This window comes from Manis pentadactyla, chromosome 11, assembly GCF_030020395.1.
Source record: "Manis pentadactyla isolate mManPen7 chromosome 11, mManPen7.hap1, whole genome shotgun sequence".
NCBI classification, from domain to species: Eukaryota; Metazoa; Chordata; class Mammalia; order Pholidota; family Manidae; genus Manis; species Manis pentadactyla.
The window spans coordinates 38,856,276-38,880,673 of NC_080029.1; the positions used below are offsets into that span (position 1 = coordinate 38,856,276).

Below are 24,398 nucleotides of genomic sequence, written 5' to 3' on the forward strand. Positions count from 1 at the left end.
TGCATCTAGCAAAGAGACTCTAGCTGCACAATTAATAATCCGCACTATTATGTATTTTAAATAGTTTTCAGCCTGGCCCTGAGCATTGGCAAAGAACACGGCTCATGCACCTGGCTTCTCCTGTTACCCAGAGTGCTGAGCTTTCCTTGCTAACTTGCTCCAGTGGCTCTAACAAGTGACTAACAAGTCACTGCCAAACAGAGACTTTGTGAGCTGCAGCACACTAAAAGACTAAGAGCTCAGATTTGGAGACTGTTTTGACTTTTCTCTACCAGCTCAGCTGGCTTTTCACCTGCTGCTAACCCCATTGACGCTCCCAGCCTACTGCATTGCTGCTGGCTGCATCCTTATTTCCGTAAGATCTGGGAGCTTGTGGTGGACAGGCGCACTTGCCCTCCACTCTACCCACTTCTGGTTTATCTTCCTGTACTTGAAAGGCTAAACATTCAACAACATTTTTCAGACTCTCTTGCAGCTAGAATTCTAGATACAAATTAGGTTCCTCTGATTAGATGTACTTACATGGGATTCAAAGGGTAGAAGTGAGAAAGACACCATTTCCTGACCCTTTTAAAGCTGTCTTTGCTGACAAGCAAGATCACTACAGGTGAGCTAATTTGTTAGCAGCCTTATTCCAATGCTCAATCTCAGACTTCTTGGGCATAAAGAAGTGATTCAAGCAGTTGGTAGCCACAGCATTTTTATTCTTGCTTCCTGAACCTTTGGACTGCAGCTCTGGGAGTGTGTCTTGGGCCCCCTTTCTAGTGGTGATCCCAGAGTGCTGGCTCCCCGGGTAAGTCCAGCCTCAGCTTTTCCTCCTCCATTTCTTATACATTCCTTGTATGCTCACTAAGTGTTAGGCACTATGCTAAATGCTTTCCATAAATCATTTTATTTAAACCCCCCAAAACACCCCATGAAGAAGGTACTATTAATATCCCTTTGTTCCAGATGAATCTACTGAGATTCAAAAAAGAGAGGTAAATTGTACAGGTTTACAGCAAAGCTAGTGGGTAAGCAGGTGGAGATGGAATTTGATCCCAGATCGGCCTCACCCCAACACCTATGTTCTCCCTCTTTAAAGGGGCTGGGATCTATTAGCATATTTTAATTGCCCATACAGACTATGTTCCTGAAAAGACATTATTCTTTTCCTTTTAACAATATACATGTAGTGGCCAGCCAATTTTGCATCAGGATGCATCCAGGTATTGAAGTAGTCTTCAATCTAATTAAATAGAAAGGTACTTTAAAAATCCAGAAGTATCATTTTATAAAAACTTGTCTCAGTCATACCAAGATCATTTTTATTATAAAAGTTAAAGAATTAACATGAAAGCAGACACAGCCTCCTACTTGCCCCTGGAAGGATGAGAGTTGGGGTTCAGACATCCACTTACCCGGCACTCTGTTAACAGTGAGGTTTCAGAAATGGCTGCCTTTGATCATTTCCACAGATAATCGCCCCGTTGTGGCACTGTATGACAGGCCCACCAACAGCTCTGGCGCCCCTCCATAAGCCAGTGACTGTGTGGGTGAAGCACTGTGGTTGTGAGAGACTGCAGATGGGCTGAGCTGAGACTCTCCACTCTGGAGGGGAACAAAACAAAGAATCCATTGGCCCACGCTGCACTACTCTCTCTGACAAAAGCCGACATTGTGTTTGGTGAAATTGTGGCCCAATCTCAATGGCTGCCAAAGATTACTAACAGCGCACTTGGTGTGAATGATAATGAGCCTGTGGAGCACAGTCATGGATGAGAACCCCTGCATTACTAGCTGATATATTTGTTTCAAGACTTGTCTCCATTCAGTATTTCCTCTCTAAGATGAAACAGACAAAGATGTTATTACTAGCATAAATCAAACCCTCTAAGAAACATGGAGAGCTAATAATACATTTAATATAGACCAAATTTCCCTCCTGTGTAATTTGTGCTCAAATGTTTCTATGGAATCCCCATCCATTCCAGGCGTGAGCTGTGTTTTTGTTCTCTGCAGCCAGCTTCTTGATGAATGCAGCCATACAGGAGGCATTGTGTCCTCACTAGAAAAGACAGGGCCACTAGCCATCTACTACCATCTAGAAAACATTTGGCCCCTAGCTCTGCTTTATAGGGTTGTCAAGAGTATGCCAGATGCTACATTTTTCCTCCTAAGGAAATCAAGCACATTGAAAATGAGTACTTTTACAGCTATTTGATAAGGAAGCTGACGCATGGACTATGGATCTCAGAGACCTTGCAGGCACCAGCTGAGCAAGGAAGAGACACACGTTGTTATATTTATTCACACACGTGCTTCTCCAGAGCACCTACCTTAATATACCAGACACATTAGGATGAGGAGGATAGAATAGATCAGGATGTTGACTCTCATTCAAGAAGCTCAAGAAGGAATTGACCAGCCAGCCTCCCAGAGCCACCACCTACTCCACCAGAAAGGTACATCAGACTTTGTCCAAACCTTTCCTCTCAACCTCTGAAATCATTTCCTAAAATCTCTTATCAGGAACCCCAATATATAAATGTATTAAAAGGAATGAAATATTCTTCACTTCTGTAGGAAAGTATCCTGTTTACCAAGCTGTGGACATCTCTGTGGAGCTTAAGACCTTGATGGAATACACTTTGTAAAATATAAGACTAGTTGGTTTTGATAGGTGGCTTAGAGCCCCTGCTATCTGGGTGATGACAGTGCAACAATGAAATATCTGCTTGGTTTTGGGTGAGGATCACCCCCTCCCCTGCACTTCAACAGAAGCATCTTCTGTGGCAACTATTACTGCTTAGCATGCTATTCCCATCAAATGCTGAATCCTTATAAATCACTCAGTCTAAGTGCATAACCCAATGCCTGGCATATAATTCTGCTCAACAAATACCTGGTGGATGGAAGAATTTTTACTTACAAAGTCATTTCACACTGGCTCAGTTTCCCTACTCAGCTCTGTGCCCCCAGAACATAGCACAAGACCAGGCACAGAGAAATGGGTGTGATCACAGCTATTCTCATACTTTATTGCGCAGATTCCTTTTGACCTCCTGTAGTTTCTGTTTTCCATGATTTCAGATATATGTTACTCAGAACTTGAGAAAAAAAGGGGGATTTGAGCAGCAATCAGACAAGATCTGGCTTACATTTTAAAGGGCTCATTTGGGCCCCCATGTTGGGGATAGTCTGTGAGGGGGCAAAGGCAGAAGCAGAGTGACCACAGGGAGGCTGTTACAGTGATTCGGCAGAGTCACATTCTGGGGGTCGTTTGAAGCAGAGCTGATAGGATTTCTGTGGAAAGGGGAGAAGGCACAAATGACTCAAAAGATTTTTCAGGAGCAACTAAAGGATGAGACTACCTTTATCCAAGATGGGAAGACTGCAGGTAGAATAGATCTAGGAAGGCAAATATCAGGATTTTGAATCTGGAGCTACTAATCTTGAGACATGTATCAAAAAGTTAAGTGGCTGGGTCTCCCACCACTGCACTCTGGCCTTTTTGGCCCCTTTCCTCCCCATCAGACCTACATGCTCGGGCCCGCCTCCTGCGCCTGCTGGTGCCACTCTCCCTGGCTGGAGTCCTTGTCCTCCACGTGTCACCAGTCTTGATCTCTTGATTCCTTGAGTCTGTGTCTTATCACCACCTCAAAGGAACTTTCTCCAAACCTTCTAACCAAACAGCAGCCTCCATCATTCTCTCTCCCCTTGCCTCACTGGTGCACCACTGCCCCCCTCTCCCCCAGGCTGTAAGCTCCCTGGGGCGGACGCTTCCCCCTGCATCCCCTTTGCCTGTACAGTAACTGACCTATGAGAAGCACTCAGTAAACATTCCTGAATGGTTGACTGACTGGCCCAGTGGCCCATGATAGATACCTGACTTTTGCATGGTTTTTTAAAGACGATCATCACACCAGGTGACATGTCACCCATGGCAATCGTGGGTTGCCCATCTAGTAGATATACAAGGTGTGCCATCTTTCCTTGAAACCCCAGGGGGATGCAGAGGATGGGGTAACCAGGAGGAGCTGGTCACACCCTGTGGAGCTCAAGGCTGCTGTTGAAGCCCACTCAAGCACACCCACTAAGGACCCCACCTTCAACATGCCATCTTAGAGATTCATCATAATGCATATTGGTGACAGGGCAGGGGAGCTGGTAGGACCACTTATCAGTTAATCAGAAGGCCAAGCCCTCCATTGCACTGCTGCTTTCATTTCCAAAAATGAACAAGGAATACATCCATCAGGTTATAGGGAAGAAGAAAAACCCATTGTACCGTGAAGTACAGATCACGGCTTGTAAGGATGAGGAGAGCCAAATGGAAAATTAAATTAAGGTGTTTGAATTCACAAGCTGAATGTACTAAATCAAAAGCTGACAATCCCAGGTCCTTGAACACACCGTGTCATTAGCAGCACCATTTAACCTACTCACATTGACATTACTTCTTGGCTCCAGAACCAGAGTCACTTTCATTTCCCCTTCTGGTACAGGTGGCTAAGGCAGAACAGCTTCTCCCCCATCATTCTCTCATGGGTCATCTTGCGGGCAGTGTACAGGCGGAAGCAGATGGCACAGGCAGCCACATCTCTGGGCTCCAACCTGGTGAAGGTGACTTTCTCCTTGAAGAAGGGGTAGGGTCCTCTCTATATGCTTGTCCTGCCCCTCTGTTTCTTACTGGGCAGCAGCACTATGTGAACTTGCCAGGAGTTGACACCACTTCAGTCTTTATCTGGGAGGCCCTGTGCTCTCACAGTGATTACTGTGAGCTTCTGACTAGCAGCTCTGTATTCAAAGATGACATTCAGGTCATCACATTTGGAGATGGGCTTCAGGACACCAGATGGCACCTGAAAATTGGCCCAATCCTGTTCCTGTTGCAGACAGAGGAAAGGATTAGGAATGGAAGTGATGATGCCCAATTGCATTTTGGTGAGATGGTGCCCCACTGTGTTCCTTCAGAACCTCATATTTTTTGAGTGCTACCACACATCCATATACATTAGAAAGGCCTGTTTACTAGCTTATCACATTAGATTCTGACTTCTTTTAAGGTACAGTGTCTGGGTTATGGTAAGTCTTCATGAATGCCTTTGGATCAAATGAACAAAGCTTATCTATTTTGCAAGGTGTTTTCATATACACTTCTTCAAAAGCACAACTGGCCACTATCATTGAAACCAACTGAGACACTAAGTCTAAAATTAGCCAACTATGCAACTACCAAGAGGTAACTTTTCCTGGATTCTCCATGAGAAATGGCTGAGCCTTGGTAGGTGCTCTGTGTATGGGCCAGGATGTCCTGTGGACAAGAATCCAAACAGGGGCCATAGGCAGGTGATCCTTTGGTAGATTTGCTATATGCATGTGGACTCGAATCACCCTGGGATTCTGATTCAGTAGGACTGGGTCTGAAATTTTACATTTTTCAGACAGTTGCAAGGATGTCACAGCTGGCCTCAAATCACACTTTGAGTAGCAAGGGTCTAGGAAGGCAGGCCCAGCAGCCATTTAGCAAATAGCAGTGCTGGACTTGGGGACAGAACATCTGAGTTGAAATCATAACTCTACCACTGATCGGCTTTTTGACCCAGGACAAATAGGCCATCTTCTCTAGCTGAAAAATGAGCATTAAGATGCCTCTTTGATGGAGTACTGTTGTGAGGTTTAAATAAATGTAGAAAAATACCTGGCTCAGAACAGACTCCATAAATATCTATTTCCATCACTGGACTGGTGTTACCTATTTTCAAACATGGCCCCCTTTATCTTGAAATACTATGATCAGACAGCAATTCACCTGTAGTTAGGCAGATCTGATGACCTCACTGAGAAAAATGAACTGAACTGCATTTACTGTAATGAACCACCATTCAAAAAACTATAAAGAATTTCAATATAATTTGATTTTTCCTCTAAAGGCATGATTCTTACCCAAAACCAAAATATGTTTTGATTCTTATTATAAAGCATAATCAGTTATTTATATAAATGCATATCAGACTTTGCCAATTTAAACTCCTTGTTTTAAAAAATAGAATTTAAAATATGCCTCAAAGGTGCACATTCACTGACAAAACTTTTGCAGAGTTCAGGTGAAATTGTGTGGTGCTCTGGGAAGAGACACCTTCAGGAATTCCAGCTCTAACATTGGCCACGTCTATGACATTGGGCCAGTTATTTATTCCTTCCCACTTTCTATTTTCCTCAACAGCAAAATGGGGATGGTACATACTTCATAGGGTTGTGAAAAGGCAAGGCTTGACACATGACAGACATCTGATAAATACCCTCTCTCTGAAGATTCACATTAGTCTACCAAGAAGATTTAAGCTTCTTGCAAAATAAGGGAAGCTCCTTACATCCTTCCCTCTGAGCTTGCATTCCTGTGTGAGTGTTTCTATTCAGAGAGACTTAGTTTCAAGTGATAAAAGTGGTTGCTATAGAGACTTCTGAATACAACTGACTGGTGTAGATATAATATTAGAAGCAAGTCTCCAAGGAGTTAGACCAACTCAAAAACCAAGTCTCGGTCTTCAGTTAAAACTCCCACCTATTTCAGACTACCCTTGATCATCTCTATTGCTCACCGGTCCATAAGTAATAATAAATGCTAACATCTATGAAGTCCTCCCTTATGCCAGGTACCATACTAAACCCTTCAAAGACTGTAAAAGCTCACTCTTACACACTTCAGAACTTCCTGGCCTCAACTCTTCCCCCATCTCCCTCACAGGTACAGCCTGTCTGGGTTATTTGTGGCTTCAGCCTGGCACAACCCAACCAAGTCTTACCTCCTGCCTAGGCAGTGTGACTCTCAGTTCCCACCACAGACCTCTCCATTGATGTCAAGGCTTGGAAGGTTACTGAATGCTGCTTGGCACTTATGTATATAAAGTCCAGAGTGTGTGGTGGATTAATGCCCCATGCAGTGAACTTTTCTCCCCAAGATGTCCTCAAGTAGTATACACAGCTTCCCAAGACAGTCCTACAGATGAAGCCATGAGCCACACTTAGCCGTGGCCAACTCGATCATGCCTTCTCACACTGGCTGCGCCTTCTCTCCTGCCGCACTCCCCTTGTCCCTCGCTCTTCTTCCCTGGGATTGCACATGCTGACAAAGTAGGCTCTGTTTTTTGGAGACATCCAGCTAAGAAACATTATCTTTTAAAAATATTCACATTGACCCAACAAGGTAGGTATTATAATATCTTCACTTTATGGGGGAGGCTCTGAAAAGCTAAATAACTGACTCCCTGCTTTCAATATCCTATGCCCAGCCAGGACTGTCCAGGATTTACCAGTATTAATGCTCAAAGTCTCACACCTTATGTTGAACCATGACATCTCCCTTCTTCTCCCCAAACCTTTCACCATAGTTATATATGTATAGTAAGTATGTGATGAAGAGGGAATAAGATGGGAGATGGGAGCTGGAAACACACACTGGGAATTTCACATCCTTTTGGGTCCTTGCCCTTAATACTAGTTAATATTTCCTAGTGTTGTCATCAGTTCAATGCCAAGCAAAACTTGTCTTAATTTATGAGTATCTCTCTGCTTATCTATCAGGCCATCTATTCAGATAAATGCTCACTCCACCTGCAGGTTTGTGGTAAAGTCCTAGGGAAGGCTCCTTAATAACCCTCTTAAGAACCCTGAATAAGACACAGCTCCAGGCAATGGCCAGGCTCTGAATGGGGGAAACTCAAGCTGTGTCCCATGAAAACTGGGCTTCATGGTCTCTTCCTGGGTTGACTTGAGAGGAAGATTTGTGAAGGCTGGTATTTTCACAGCAGTTAATTATTTCAGCACACTTTACCTATCACCAGGCAACCAGAGGCACTCCTCATGTGGGTACTGCTAATACTACTAATCCATCTGACCTTCCTGCAAGGTAAAAATCTCTTCATTTTTATCCCCATTTGGCAGATTTTAATTAACTTCTCCAGGCCAACTAGTTAATCAGTGGAAAGCAGAGATGAAAAGTGGGCCACCTGCCTCCCTGTGTGCTCAAAATCTCCAGCCACACTCCTTCCATTGTCTTCCCTGCTAAGCCTCGGGTCTGCAGGAAGAAGCTGATGGCTTTTTCCAGCAGAGAGGAGCAGCGCTTGAAAATCCATCAGCCTAACAGGTAGTCACAAGGCATGACTGGTTTCCTTCTGAGGCAAAACAAATGATTCCTTGAGCTCTAATATCCTAGGTTCTTCTTTAAAATGGGAATCTTGTGCTGCGCTGTCAAAACCCATGGAGATTGAAAGATTTTTCTAACAACTTGAAAGCCTTTCTGCTTTAGTGAGACAGTGTTGATGTCATCTGTGTGTTCCAAAGTAAACAGACCTGCAGTATGTTCCCAACGCCAGATACACGGGGGAAGACAGGGTTCTTAATACAGCTAAGAGGCAAATAAATCAATTCTTAAGGGGAGAGCTAAGCCTAAGAAGCAGGCAGTTGCAGGAACTGCCTCCAAGCTGCATTTGAGGTTCTCCTGTAGAAGCACCAAATTACAGTTTTTGTCTCAAAATAGATAGGAGGTTGAATGGAGCACACAGAGCTGTCTGGGCATTTTTGGAGTCTGAGAACATTTAGTGCCCTCAACACCAGTCTTCTGTTAAAGCTCCATGAGGCAGGCAAATGGGAGGTTACCTGGCAAGAGCAATTCCAAGCCTAAGGGTACAGTTATCAAGGGAGCAGAGTATCAATAGGCAGGTAACACTTCTGTTTTGTTTTTATGGTGAGAGAGCCAAAAAGAGTATTTTTAAGTGTTAAATATTATTGTGTGGATTGGATACGAATCTTAGCAGTAAACCGACAGGGAAGCAGAATTCTTCTACAAAACTTACAAGGTTAATAGCTTTGGGTGTCTGTATATGAAGGATGTTTTTAACAAGCCATAAACTATGTACCTGAATTACTGTCTCTGGTCCTCAGCAGTGATGCCAACACATGGGCAGGTTTGCGCATGTGCATCCCACCTGATCCTCTCTCTGCGCGCCCCAGTGTGTCAGCAGTAAGGTTTGGGAATATGATTTTGTGACTTTTTTTTTCTTCTCCTTGATGGGCATCTGGTGTACATGACAGTCCAGGTCCTAAGGAGAAATCCCCCTATCTATTTTCTCAGTCAGACTGATGGTAACAAAATCCATCCATCCTCCTTCCTCTAGCCCCACAAAGTATATTAAAGTTTTATATACTTATAGGACTTACTTCATCAAAACTAATTTCAAAGCATATATTACATACCACTACTTAACATCTCCTAATGTCACAGAATCATAATAGGAGACATCTAGATAATAAATAAATGCCTGTAAGATAAAACAATGTTTGTAAAATCCTTACCACAGTGCCTAGCACATAGTGATTGCTCAACAAATGGTAGCTTTATTATCATCACCTCTAGCATAACTCTGGATGGTTAGGCATATTCTGTAGTTTTAATTGAAAAAGAAATTTAGAAGAAGCATCTTATACCAGAGATGTATTCTAAAAAGCAAAGTCAATGGCCAGAGGGTCATTACAGACTAATGCTGTCTTCTAGAATTTCAATTCAACTAATGATAACAAATATACTCAACTTGATGCAAGATCTTCATCAAAATATCTTGTGTAACTGCATTTGAAGAACCATTGTATTTTAGTTCAATTTTCAAATAATTCTTATATCCCAATAATCATAACTCAAGATTTGGGGTGAATAAAAATAGACTTCACTTAATTAAAACCATGTAGGACATAACATCTCTCTAAAGAATTAAAAACTCCTTTATATAAAGATCTTTGGTTTTCAAGGCAGTGTTTCCTTTTTGGAGAACCATTTTCTTGAGGGAGAAGGGAGGGTGGGTGGGGAAGGGATAGGGGAGCAAGAACTAGCCAGAGAGCACATAATATAAACAAGGAAAGAATGGAAAACAAAAAACTTGCCTCTGGACTCCACACGGAGGAACTGTCAGTGGCATAAGAATCTTCAAATCCCCGGTTATTTAAAGCTGTCTCCATCTCCAAGCTGCGCTCTGTAGTTTGGTGACTGAGACTGGGGACCACACTGGTCCTTGGGGAGAAGCACCATGGTGCCCAGGATCCCCCACCTCACACAGGGACTGGGAGTGGGTAGAGATGGAGTTGTCTTCAGCATAAGATAGAGTTTCAGAATAATGCAGTTGGCTGGCTCCATCCAAACCTAAATTTGCAATAAGAAAATTATTTCATTGTATTATTATTTTACACCTTTTTACCCAGAGAAACTGGGCAGGAGCAACTACACCAATCAGACCTCAAAAACAAAACCCACCAAACAACACCTGCAGAAACATAATTCCATCCATGTGGTAGATAAACTTGGTCCATGTTATCAAAAAGACCATTATTCGTTCATTATGTGAGAGTACAAGAAGGTTTAATACTTTCTAGTGATATGAGTATAAAGGATGTATATTTATGTTAGAAGGATAAAATAAATGCACTACAATTTTGTCAGAGCTAATGACCACAGACTCGGGGGATGAATCTAGAAAGAACACCAATCTACTACAGCAGTCTTATGGTCTCCTGACTCTCTCTTCCTTCTCTCCGCCACGTTCACAATATTATGTTCCGCTCAAAGGCTTCAGTGGTTTTTCTCAAGTAAAAAGTCATCACTTGATCCATGGGGAGAGCACTAGACGTGGTTTCAGATGATGTGGGTTTAAATCCTAGCTCTTAATCCTTGTTAAGAACTTGAACATTTGAATTGTCTGAACCTTTGCTTCCTTACCTATAAAACAATGATGAAAGCCCCTGAGAGTCACTCATGAACTCATACTCACCTGGCAGCCACCAGGGCTTCCATAAATACTATCTCACTTACCTGTCTGGCCCAAACTGGCCTCATCTGCCCCATCAAACCCCATTTTCTACTGCCTCCTAACTTGTTGTCACCTATGGTCTCACTGGCTTATGAAAATATCACTTGATTATTTCTGCTCACCTTTGTCTGCAAACCTATCCCCATGTCCTTTCCTTCCTGTCCATCTAAAGACTCAGCAACTCCTGAATCTTCCCTGATGCTTTTGGATTCTGTGTTTTTCTCTGTCCTTAGTGTTACTCTGTTCTCTCACTCTGCTCACCCTTCCTCCCCCTCGCTTCTCAGTTACCCTCAGATAGTGAGGAAAAACTGGAAGGGTCCTCCTCAGCAGTAGCCTCACCCTGACTTGCCTCCCAGACCCAAAATGCCTTTGTCCTCCAATCTCCTGCCAGAATAAGAGAATGGGAGAGATAGACAGGCTGAGTGAGTGGGATGACAAAGCATATATCACAAATTCATATATGTATCATCTATATCAAAAATTCTTATTTATAGACTGTATGGTAGCAATGGTTTCCACTGTTGATCTTAAAGTCTCAGCTAGAACCTAAGTTTCCTGAAGGTGCTAAGCTACCTATGCACACTTTTTTGTCTTTACCTATCAGTAGGTTTCACTAAAACCTCAAATAACTTTAAATACTAGGCAGGTAACAAATATTTGAAGTAGCCAGGTGTGCAGTAATATGGAGTGGTAGTGACTGCAGATTACCAGACCAGATATGATCTACGTACAATAAACATGCAAACTTAAAAATATATTATCACCCTATGCAGACCATATGAAAACATCTTCAGGCAGACCTAGGCTTCAGGGCACAGTGTTAGACTCCTGATTTGGGATTTTGCAAAACCATGGCAAGCCATTGAGAAGTTACTCTATCTTCCTTGTTATTCTTACTAATTCAGTTCAGGTCCCTTGGAAGCATTTTCATAGGACACCATAACATTTTTACATTCACACCTTCAGTTATTTAGCAAACACATTTAAAAAGGCCATAGAAAAATGACAGAAGAAGGGATAGTCCATATGCAAAGCCCTAAAACATAAAGCAGAATTTCCTTCTAAGGCTCTAATTAGCACATCCATTTCTCACATACATGAACACTAAAATGTCCTATTAAACAGTGGGCCATCCATCAACGTATGTAGCACACAGCAGGATTTCAGCACAAAATCTCACTATGCCAAGAAATTACCCCCATAAAATTGCCTCATGACTTTAACTCCTACAGTGATAATACCTAGATCAGTTATAAGGGAATTTTCAGAAGCTACATTAAGCCTTGAAAAGCTATTCATAACTGAAAAACATAAGATCTATATTAATGTAACAAACCATTTTCCTTGACAGACAAGCAAGGGATGAATTAGAAAAGTAAATCATAGGTACAAGTCAAGTTGCAAGGAGGAGGGAAGGGAAGGGTGATCCACCATTACAGGCAGAAGTGTTCCCGGGCTTTAAGATCATGTCACCTTAAATGCATGCAGAAAGGTAATTGCCTGTTGTCGGAGAAATGGATCCTGGTGTCTTAGAAATTATAGGGAATAATTATGTCACATTAACTGTATTTATTTTAGCAGAGGAGTTCTTGAGCTTGTTTGGTCCATATCCCACTTTGATGGAATATAACCTTATTATCCAATTACTTTCTTTTATACTCCCAAAACCCTCCCTTCCACCACCACCCATATACTTTCTTTACCATCTGTGATGGTCAGTTTTATGTGACAGCTTTGCTAGGCTATAGGCTTCAATTATTCAAGCAAACACTAAGTCAGATGTTGCTGTGAAGGTATTTGTAGACATGATTAAAGTACTTCAGTCCTTTACTTTAAGTAAAGGTGATTATCCTACATACTTGGTCCATTGAAATGCTGTGAGAGAATTGAGGTGTCCCTGAGAAGAAGAAATTTCACCTGTGGACTGTAGCTTCATCTTGTGCCTGAGAGTTGCACCCTACCCTTCCCAATAGCCTGTCCTATGGCTTTCAGACCTGTGTATCTGTTTCCTAGCCAGCCCCCCCAGTCACATAAGCCAATTCTTTGCAATAAATCTCTTAATATATAGATCACCTTGATAAAGACCTGATGGACATATGTCTTGCCAATGGGTTTCAGCCCCAGGTAAGTTCACTATGGATTCAATGTGACCAAAGAAATTGACAGCAAGACATTCTTTGGGGTGAAAGGGTTTATTACCCAGCTTGTTCTCCAGTGGAGTAGGTCGAGCAATAGTGTCTCTGCCTCCGCCCAGAGTACTGGGCCGAGCTCTCTATATAGCGCAATAATAGCTTATTGCCTAAATGTGTGAAGTGGTAGTCTAGCAACAGGCCAGTTACATAAACAGCTGGTTCCATTTCAGTGAGGATCCTGGCCATAGGAACCCCAACTTCCCCACACTCCACCCCTCCAGGATTCTTCCCTTATAATCTACATGCTTTCAATCTTCCGCAATGGTTCCTGTGCAAGAAAGCTGGAGCACTGTAACCAGATTCCACAATAGCAACAGAGGATAACAACAACTTAGAGATAATAAAAATTAAGATACAGCAAGATTTTGATATAGGTAACAAAAATTATAGTAATCCTCAAGCCAGAAGAGGTTCCTAATAACAAAACAAAAAACTATAATAATTCTCAAGCCAGAGGAAGTTCCCAATCTTCAAAGACTTTAGGGGTGATAAGACATATGTTTTAATGACACCAATATAAGCAAATCTTGTCTATCAGGTAGGATGCATGCAAAAGAGTGGTCCTATGATAGGACTATAAAAGGAAGGGGGTCTCTTCCAGGTCGAGTATACCATACTTTTACTCCTTTCCCCATGGGGGTTAAGATGCTCCTTCTTTCTGGCCATTCAGGGTATACTACTGTGACCTTTGGTGGCCACTCTGCTGTTATTCCAGGAATACACAGGAGGCCAGCTTCCAGTCCTTGTCCCCAAGGTGCCAGGAGAGCCAGCAATCATTGGTCCATGTGTCGAAAGGTCCAAGGCCACGTCCACTCAATGGAGTCTCCGGGGTTCAGTGCAGTTGGTGCTGGCAACAAGATGTTATTCTGGTGGCCGAAACTCAGCTTCAGTGATTCTCCCTTGGTTTGTACTTGCAGTTGTATAGGGGAGGCAGCCAAATGTTGAATGAGGCAGCCTCATTCAAACGCCGTAGCACGGTCCATAAGCGGACTGACCATCCCCACAGACTGTTGGTATCTGACTTTAATCCAGATTCTCATTGCTTCAGCCTCTCCTAAGTCTGCTACTGTATGTGTCACCCCCCTTATGGGATGCCCTAAGTGAGGGGAAAGAATGGCCACTAGAGACCCAAAGAAGGATGTAGGAACCATTTGAAGTACAATATTTCTCATCCCAGTAGTGCAAATCTCTTCATCTGGGCCATAATTCTCTGGACTATAGATGGCACTTCTTATGCCTAGCACTCGTAACACCTTTTGGAGTTCAGTATATGTCTGCCATCTAACAGGAGAGGATGGTAGATCACTCGAATTGGGCCACCCAGCATGAAATGCAGCCATAAGCCAATTGAGGAAGGAGTGACTCCCTGGGGTCTGATGTGCATTTTGTAATCGCTGCCTCAAGGCGGCCTGCACTGTCAGGGAAGACAGCTTTCCCATCTCTGATCCCAACAGGACAATTCCATCCACCCCTAAGTCCCACAGATGCAGGAGCCAAGCTGATATTGACTCCAAGGGCTTCTGCCTAAACCGGGAGCCCAAATTCACCAGCTCAGCCTGAGTATAGGGGCAGACCACAGAGTGCTCCACGACCTGGGGAGGGGGCTGCTCCTCTCCTTGGGGAACTTTCAGCTGCTGGGTCTTTATTTTGTTTACAAACACTGGGCGTGCTTTCAATACAGGAGGGGGGTCAGTGCCTCCGGCACCACCCCTTCATCCTTCTCCAGCTCCTCCATTTCTGGGACTGATGGCACCTTTCTCTCCCCTCCCCGGAGTGCCTCCTCTGGTACAATCTTTACCTCTTCTACTGTGCCTCGCAGCAATGCTAGCTCAGTCTTCAGCAGCTCTCTTACCTTTACCTCAGTGCTTCGCAGCTGACATTCTCATGCCACCTCCACCTGTACTTCCCTCAGGAGTTTGTCTTTTTCCTTGATGGCCTCTTCCTCCTTCAGAACACCTGGCAGTGCTACCATCTTTCTGGTAAGGAATCTTTTACCTCTTCAATGGCACCTTGCTGCCAGCATTCTCATGCTGCCTCCTCTCACATCAAGGCCATTTCCTTCCTCAGGGAGTCCACAGAAGTTTGCAGCTTGCGTTCTTGTGCCGCCTCTCACATCAATGCCATTTCCCTCCTTAGGGAATCCACAGAAGTTTGCAGCTCACATTCTTGTGCCACCATTTCTTCGGTCTCTTCTGTAGACCTTTTTAATACTGTGAGAAGCAGCCAACCCACAGTCCCTGCTGCCTCTCAGGCACTCTGTTTCTCAAAGGATCTGCTTACTATACCAAGGGCCACCCCTACTGCCTAGATGTCACCTCCACTTGCCTCAGTCCTGTGGTTGGGCCCAGTCCTCTAGGAGGCAAGCCACCTCAGACCACTTACCCATTGGGGGATGATCCACTGTCTCCCCATTCACAGGGGCAGCCTGCTGAAGCACCCCTCCCATAAGGGCAGCCTGTCTTTTTCCTTGGTCAACAATGAACCTTGCTGACTATGCCAATTGTCTTGCCAATGGGTTTCAGCCCTGGGCAAGTTCACTATGGATTCAATGTGACCAAAGATATTGACAGCAAAATGTTCTTTGGGTTAAAGGGTTTATTACCCGGCTTGTTCTCCCGGGTAGGTCGAGCAATAGCGTCTCTGCCTCTGCCTAGAGCACTGGGCCGAGCTCTCTATATAGCGCAATAATAGCTTATTGCCTAAAGGTGTGGAAGTGGTAGCCTAGCAACAGGCCAGTTACATCATCAGGTGGTTCCAGTTCAGTGAGGATCCTGGCCATAGGAACCCCAACCTCCCCACAACACACCATCCCAAACAAAACTGAGCACAGATTCTTGAGACAATTGAGCTGTCTGATATGACCCCAGGAAGGTGACATCTAACTTTTATGAAACACCTAAGAACTAAATATTTCACAAGCAAAAGTAAGGTTTTGCTCAAAAATTTAAAAAAATACAATAATCTAAGAGCCCCCCTCAGTGGACTATTATTCTACAGCCCACCTAAAGAGCTGATGCACAACCTAGGATCCAGGTCACTTAGCCCAAACCCCCTTTGACATTATCAGGAACACAGTGACAATTAATGTACAACAACCCTAAATCAGATACATGAGGTGAAAGAGAACTTGCCCAGAATATGAAGATCACATTGTCTTGGTTCTAAACCTCACCACTAAACCTACAATGAAGGCTCTCAATTAAGATGAAGCATGAGACAACCTACCAGAAACTAATTCACGGCTCAGATTTTACTTGGATTTGGACCTTAAATTTCACTGGTCCAACATTTTGAATGCATGTTTTAAGTGGGAGAATGGTTTATAGTTAAATTTGATCTTACAAAATCATGTTCAAGGTAGAGCAAAAAATAGCTAAATAGAGAGCAAGGCCAAAAAAGAGTCCTCTCTGTGGTGCATGTTTCAGCTTTTCATTATTCTTTGTTGCTGAAACCTATTCGCTGATCTACAGATGAACAAAAAAAAAAAAAAATGACACAGGAAAAAAAATATCAAGCAATAAAAATCACATTAACATTTCCATGGCATTTGATAATCTAAAATTTAGCATGCAGTTATTCATTCCTAAGAAAATCTTGCTGATTTTATTAAGATCTACAGGGAATTCACTCAGTGTGCTGGACTTTTTCTTCTATTCAATACAAAAAATTTTACCTTTTCCATCATTGTTTGTCAAAAAAAAAAAATTCAGAGTCACCAGCTATGACTGGTGCTAATTCCAGGAAGGGTCAGGATTAGAGTGGTTGTCAGAACTCTCGGAACAATGGTTTGAATAAATCAGAAACTAGATGCTTGGGCTTCTGGGAAATGGGGCCATTAGCTTTAGAATCAAAGCTACTCCTAGGGAATCAACTGCTATTAACTTTCATTAGCTAACATTTGCCCTGTCAATGGAGAGAGGAATGCTGTGATGTAACGTCAGAGAGAGAAAAGCAGGAGAGGGTGTGAGGAAATGACTGAGGGTCAGTAGCTACTGATACTAGTCTTGGTTACATAAGACATTTATTTCTTGGCTTACCTTGGGCTAAAAAGAATAGCAAAAATGTTATGTTGGCCTAGATCAATAAGTAAAATTCCATGACGGATAGCAAATTATTACATTCCTGCTGAAAAATAAGGTTCTTTTTGCTAATTCTCCTATTCTTTTCTTTGTTCTTTTTCTGCCTACTTCATCCACATCAAGTCAGAAATTTCTTCTTTTATTTTCTCTCAGTTTTTGCCATCTCCTATTTTTTTCTCTTTTTACTGCTGAGTGTTGAAAGACATGGGAGATGTACAACTCTGCCCCCATTGGTGGGATAGACCACTCGCCCAGAGGAAAGAGGGAACAGACTGGAGAACTCAGGTCACTTAGACAAGGTCTCTAAGGTGGGCGACATGACATTTTCTCTAGCTTTTTACCAAAACACTTCACAGACCCTTCCCTGTTCCAATGTCCTGTCCCTATTCAAATTTGGGGCATAAAGGAGTTAGAGAGATACCTGACCTTCGCAAGGAAAAGCACTGGGAAATATTGTACCGTTCTTCTTTCAAAGTTATTTTGTACAAGTGGTAGGGAGGGAGGAAGACTCTTAAGAAGCCCTGCCCACCATCGCAAGTCACAAGCTGTGCTTACTCTGTGTCCTCCCCTCCTCTTTGTGAAAGGTACTTACTCTGAAGATGCTGGAGGATGCAGAAGCCCTTGCTCTTGCCCATTAGCTCTCATGTGGGTCTGGGGGTCCAGAAACTACAGGGAATGGGAGACAGTGTGCAGAGCATATGTTGTTTAAAGAAGGTTATTCTACATAACTGTAAGCATATTTTTATTTGGAAGTTAAAACATACCTATCTTTTTAATAATACAAACTTCAAAGGAAAGGCTTTAAAAATCTTCTGAGGTTATACAGATATATGGAAAACAGACTCTACAATTCCAAATGGGATAAAAGGCACAGAATCTCAATGTCAGCAGACAAGTATATGAACTTTTTCCACTTAGCAGGAGAGAACAAGATTTTTATAAAGCTTGATAAATAATGTTCTAGTCATTAGCATTTCAAAATGTACAAAGCAGTAACCTACAAGGAAGGGAGAGGGCCCACAATCAGGGGTCAAGACTTGGGTACTTTTGAGCTCTTCTTCCCCAGGACTGCTCCCTGCAAGGTTTGAAATAACCTCTGGGTCTTGCACCATTTTCTTTTCCTCTCTAGACTGAGGTACAAGTGCAGGGATTGGGTGAGTCAAAAAAAATCCTTACCATTGGCCATCCCTGGTCTAGAGAAAGGAAGGGTTTGCTGCAAAGAATCCCTTCACAGGTTGACACTTCTGTGCCATCACCTTCATGGGTAGACTGCAAGCAGTGGGATTTTGATTTCTGCTCCAATCCTGTCTGCTTTTCTTTCTCAGAAGCTCCTGAACGGAAACTCTGGGACCAGGACACAGATATCTCAAATTGTTTGACCACCTCCTCATCACTGCCACATGTACACAGCTTTTCATCACCTCCAAAGCTGTCAACTGGGAGCAAACAAGAGCTATGAGTCTCCAGTGAGGCCCACAAAAATCCAGAGATAGACAATTTGGTGAGACAGAAGAACATGCATGTGATTAGTCTAGATAAAGCAGACCCAAACTGGATTTAAAGCCTTTTGAAACAAAAATTTGAGTCCAAATGCATAAAAAAGGAAAGGAAGGCTCAAGAGGGTAATTAGAACATATGGCTAGAACCCAGAAGAAAACACTGGCACACCCCATAGGCAACATACTGAGCCCTCATTGAGCCAGGCAGCTCTGCTGATTTGTTATGTTGCAAACATGTGCTCATAACCAGAGACAGGACAGTTACCTGTGCATCTGCTCATTTGCATTCTAGTCAGTGATGGTGGAAAATATGCTCTTTGCCTCATCACAGTTATTAAACACACAGAGCCAAGCCCTGTCTCAGAGAAGAGGTATTTGCAACTAATATGTTCCAAAAGCACCCTCATGTTGAAGAGACACCCGCATTGTCTGTGTGTGTGTGTGTGTTTAAAAAAATATCTGTACTAGAAATAGTCTGGTGCCTTTCTCAGCAGCAACAGTCCAATGCCAACACCCTCTGAATTATTTGTACCACTTTCACTGCCCCAGCACAGTGGTCCTCTCAGTTTCCTCAACGTGGCAGGATAGTTCCTGCCTTTGGATTCTATGCCTTTGTTGTTCCTTCTGCCTGGGAGCCCCCTGGCTGAGGTGTTTACCTAGCTGGCTCCTCTCCCCATTCAGGTGTCAGCTCCATGGTCACTTCACCCTGAGCACTCCCAATCTGTCTTAAGCATCTCCCTTCATAGCACTTGTCATCTTTTATTCTCTCTTCTTCCCCAAAACGTCCATGAAAACAATAACATCACCTGTTTTGTTAATTGATGTCTCCCCATTATGTCAAACAATGTCTGTTGCATAGTAAGTGCTTAATGGACACTTGTTAAGTGTTGAGTAAATTTCAAGAATACCCAGTGTTCTCTCCCAAGCCTGAGCACCCCCACCCCTACCCCCTCCCACACACATGGTTCTCTGTGCCAAGAATACTCTTCTCCGGTTCCCAGCTAGAATAGTCAAGAATCTAGCTCATCATTCAGGTCTCAGCATAAATATCACTTCTTCCATAAAGGCTTACTTGACCCCTTAAATCAGGCTCAGGGCTTCTTCCTTGTGCTGTGAAATAGTTCTGTCCTCCCCTGTCAGTGATCCTTAGGGCTTTGTGGCAGAATTACCTATCTAATCGCCAACCATTTACCCAACCTATACCCACCATGTGGATAAAGGGCACATCAGACCACCCACTTCTATATCCTTCCAGGCCCAATCTCATCTCTGTGCCAGGCACATGGCAGACTATTCTGTAAATATTTACTGAATGTGAATTATAAATAATATAAATAATGGGGAAATATTTTTTAAAGATTCTCTCCTTCCATCCAAAAGCCACACAGTGATTCTGGGGAAGAATATGGTTGTTAATTCACAGATGGGAACTGGAACTTCTAATTCAGAAGCTAAGAAGAAATTTAAAAGTTATATTTTAAGTGAAGTAAAATACTTTAAATATCAGCTTGCTTAAAACATTTATTCTCTAGTTTATTTAAGAGCTGACATTCCTAGGTTATTTGGAACACAGATAATAATAAAAAACACTTTGTGAATGCTTTTTATGTGCCAGGAACTGTCCTAAGTGCCTTACACATAATACCTCATTTGATCCATGTAAAATACTTACTATCATTCCCATTTTCCAAGTAATAAAATTGAGGCAGAGAGATCTACAACTAACTGAAGATAAAACTGTAAATAAGGGGTTTGAATAAAGACAGCCCATCTCTAGAAGCCACGTTTCTGATCACTATGCTGGAGAACCAGAGAAAGCTGGTAGAAAGAGCTTTTATTCTACATACTCAGATTAACTAGCTGAGTCCCTGTGGCCCAGCCTCTTAACCTCTCTGGCCCTGTTATATCATTTGTGCATCACTTCTAATATCTGGGACATTTCCTAGGTCATTTATAGATCTAAATTCTCCAACTCCAAACTTCCTACCCAATAGGCATCAGCATTTGATCTGTTTCTGTCTTTTATGGAGCAGCTGATCCAAAAATGCAGTAACACATCATTGTCACCTCACTCAATTCTATTGACTGTGAGCAGCACCATGACAGGACCTGAGAAGCTAAGTGTCAGAAGAGTCTAGATATCCCATTAATACTCCAATACCATCTCAACCGAAAACCATCACAATGGGCAGTCTTCTTGTGTCTCAATGTGCTGGGCATAGTGCGCTGGTGTGGATGGACCGTCACACATGGGAGAGACCCAGAGGCCAGCAGGAGCAAAACTGAACTCCTCCACCTTTAGAGTATAGGACCAGCTAAGCAACTGGGAAGGAGTCAGGGGACATGTACATGGAAGGGGTGGTTGGATCAGACATTGAAGCTCTTTCCAACTCTAAGTTTCTATTGCATTTGTATTATTAAGACCATTTTTAAAACTTTAAGTCATAAGTTTTCAATTTCAAATTGAGTTAGTCCATGGATATTTCTCCATCTATATAATCAATAATTAGAATTCATTAGTTTACTTACATGTGGTCCTTGATTTTTTTCCAGTGTGTCACTGGTCATCCCCAGAGCAAAGATTCTCCTCACTTGCTATGATAATCATAATAGTAATCATAACACTTCCCATTTACTAAATATGTACTATATGCCAGACACTTTCTTCAGACGTTGCATGTATTATCCCATTTAATCATTACAGAAATACTATGATGTAGGGATTATTAATACTCTTCCCATTGCAGAGATAGGGAACAGAAGCACAGAAAAGTCAAATAACTTTCCCTAGGTTACAAGTCAGCAGAGTAACAAAGCTAGGACTTGAACACAAAATCCTTGATTTTAGCCACTGTGTGAGTCATCAGATATTGCATCAGGATGCTAGAGCCATATCTAACTTACTTCTCAGAGTGAGGTGAGAGGGGGCTCTGCCACTTTCACCCAGAAAACTGCCTGGACATTTCTTCCTCTGTGAGGAGAGAAGAGCAGTGAGGAGAAGAGTCAGTCCCTGCAGGAGGGAGAGCACACAGGCCGGCTGCAGGACGACTGGCCTAGTGCTCCTCACGGGGTTAGAAATACACCGGCACCTGCTCTTCTAAGCTTCACTCCCCAAGGGTCTCAGGGAATTCTCTGCAGAGGAAACCTGCTGTTCCTCCTAAAAACCACTGCCCAGCAATAGAAGTTAATAGTGGTACTATTACAAGAATGAAAGCGATCCCGAATACAGCATTTACCATGTGCCAATCACTGTTCTAGAATTTTACACAATTTGACTTATTTACTCCTCATACTAACCCAATGAAATTGATATTTTATCATCTCCGTTCTGTGGATGGGGAAACTGAGGCATAGTGAGGCTGGTAATTTGCCACAGTCATTTCAGTTAATAAATAGCAGAACCAAGGTTCCGCCCAGGCTGTCTTGCTCCAAAGTCAATGTCATTAATGACCACATTATGCTCCCTCTACCATTTCTTGCCCCAAGGCAAAGACTTCTTAAATCCTGATCAAAATCTACACAACTATGTTTATCAGTAAGAAGATGAAATCATTTAGGTTGGGCTAGAAAGTATTTGCATGAGCATCTGTTTGTTCCCTCATTTTCACAAAAGAAACCAAAACCCAAAGAGGCAAGATGATTTGCCCATGGTTACACCTGGTTATGAGCAAATGCAGGGCTCCTGTGTTCCCAGTCAATGGTTTTGCCACATGACTTTCCAAGCTTTCTCACCAATGGGTTATATCACAAATTCTAATTTTTACTCATCTTTTTGAATGATCCCAGCTACTTGCCTCATAATGAGTCTATGTCAACAGGTAAACAGTTGACCTAGATTTCATTCAACTTACTTCTTTGAAAAGCACCAGGTCTCATCTAAGTTGTGGCACTTATTTCAGAGAGAGTACATTCTAAAACACTATATAAATACCAAGTTCAAACCCCTTTCAAGCTAAGTACCTGGGAAACAGCACAGTGGGAATCTGTATCAAAATCTCCACCCCTTCATCCCACTAGCTTGCTAAAATAACAGAAAAAAATTACACAATTACCAGTGCATCTGGATACATCTTGAAGTTGAAATTGCTCATTTCACTCAGTCATGGAACGCAGAGAGATCTTAAGTATCATGTAAATATCCATCAACAAAAAGAAGTCAGACTCTTCTGTGATCTTTCTTAAGCATGGCCTTCAGCTTCATCCCCTTGTGCACACACATTCAAGGTGCTATTGGGGGCTTCTTGCACTGGCAGGAAGTATATGACCTTGACAGGCAGAGAGAGCCATCTATAGATGCACCAATATCGAATCCCTACTCCAGTGAAGTGAGAATGTCCCTTCTTCTTATTTTTAATAATTCTTTTTTTTAGTTTAAGTAAGGAGGGGCAGAGGAAATGCCATCTCCATTTTCCACATTGAAGAGACAGGAAGATGGAACCGCAGTGCCATAGAAACTGCCTGTCAGGTGTAACAGGCCAGAGTGGTTGAGAGTGCAGAATCTGGAGCTACGTTGTCTGAGTTTGAATCTGAGGTCTTCCAATTGCCAGTGTGAGACCTAAACAAGTTCCTTACTAAATCTTTCTGAACTTATTTTGATATTCTTACTTCTTAAGGTTGTTGTGAGTGCTAAATGAACTAAACCATGTAAAGGCACTTAGCACATGCCTGGCATATGATATGTTCAAAAATCTTAACTACTGTTACTACTATTATTGTCCCTCATGGCAGTAGCCTGAGTGGAAACCCTTTTACATTCAAAGGAGAGACCGTGCCTATTGCAGGGTCTAATTGAAAACTCATCATCAGAGTTGTTGCAGGGGAAGGGTGGTAGAACAAGGGCTGGGACAGGAGAAGATTAAGCTGATAATATGGGTTGTATTACCTTCCATACCTCACTATTCTTTTTCCCCAGTCTGTAGGTGAAGTACTCAGTACAAGTTGGCAATGCTGTCTGGATGTGGGCAGCATCCAACACCTGCTCATTTTGTTATTTCTTTTAAGGAAATGAAACCACCAACTGGTGATAGAAGGACAGGATTTCTTAAGCCTGTCTGCTGCTACTATACAGATGGAGAAAGTTTATAAATGATCAGTGCAGCTCCAAGCTTATTAATTCCTTCCCACCCACATGGAGCAATTAGGTGGAGGGAAGTACTGCTCACATTTTAAAGATGGGAAGCAGAGACAGGTGGGGGTGGGTTGGGCTCAGTGCTGCAATACCTGGGTGCTGCTTTTAGCTACAATTGCAGGAAATCCCTTATATGCCAGATTTCTCAAATCCCCACAGCAAATGTCTGTCCATGACAGCTGGATAAGGATAGAAATAAAAGTGAGTTGGTTAAAGTCAAGAAGCAGTCAGAAGTGATAACTTCCCACTTCAGATCCCAAGAAAATGGCCACATTTCTAGAAGCACAATCCATCCAATTTTGGATACAGGCAAAGATTTTTATAAATTACCCAGCCTTAATTTTTTTTCAGGCAATGCTCTGTGGAGGTCTAGGTTTCCACAAAGGAGCTTGAGCTTCAATGTTACTGTAAAAGTGGAGATGTGGGGGGCTGCCCTGAGCAGGTTGGGCCATACACACTCAGGGCTCTTTTGTTTTATATGATTCTGTTGGGGAAAGAAGAGGACACTTTTTAAAAGTTTGAAAAACATCAATATAACCAAACACCCTCATCCTGCAGAATAGAAACCAGGCTGAAACTACTTGAGGGACTTACCTATAGTCCATTGCCTAGTAAGTGGCAGATAAAGGATTGGCATCTGGTTCTCCTGTTTTGTCATCTTA

General features: G+C 42.7%; 1 protein-coding gene across 1 annotated transcript in view; it reads right to left on the reverse strand.

The window, feature by feature from the left end:
* Positions 1-24,398, reverse strand: part of SYT16 (synaptotagmin 16) — a 154,362-nt gene that overhangs the window by 27,871 nt on the left and 102,093 nt on the right. Inside the window, 6 exon segments of the mRNA XM_057488395.1 lie at positions 1,401-1,590; positions 4,429-4,484; positions 4,487-4,868; positions 9,919-10,046; positions 10,049-10,174; positions 18,342-18,545. Of these exon segments, the coding sequence (XP_057344378.1) occupies positions 1,401-1,590; positions 4,429-4,484; positions 4,487-4,868; positions 9,919-10,046; positions 10,049-10,174; positions 18,342-18,545 (1,086 nt within the window).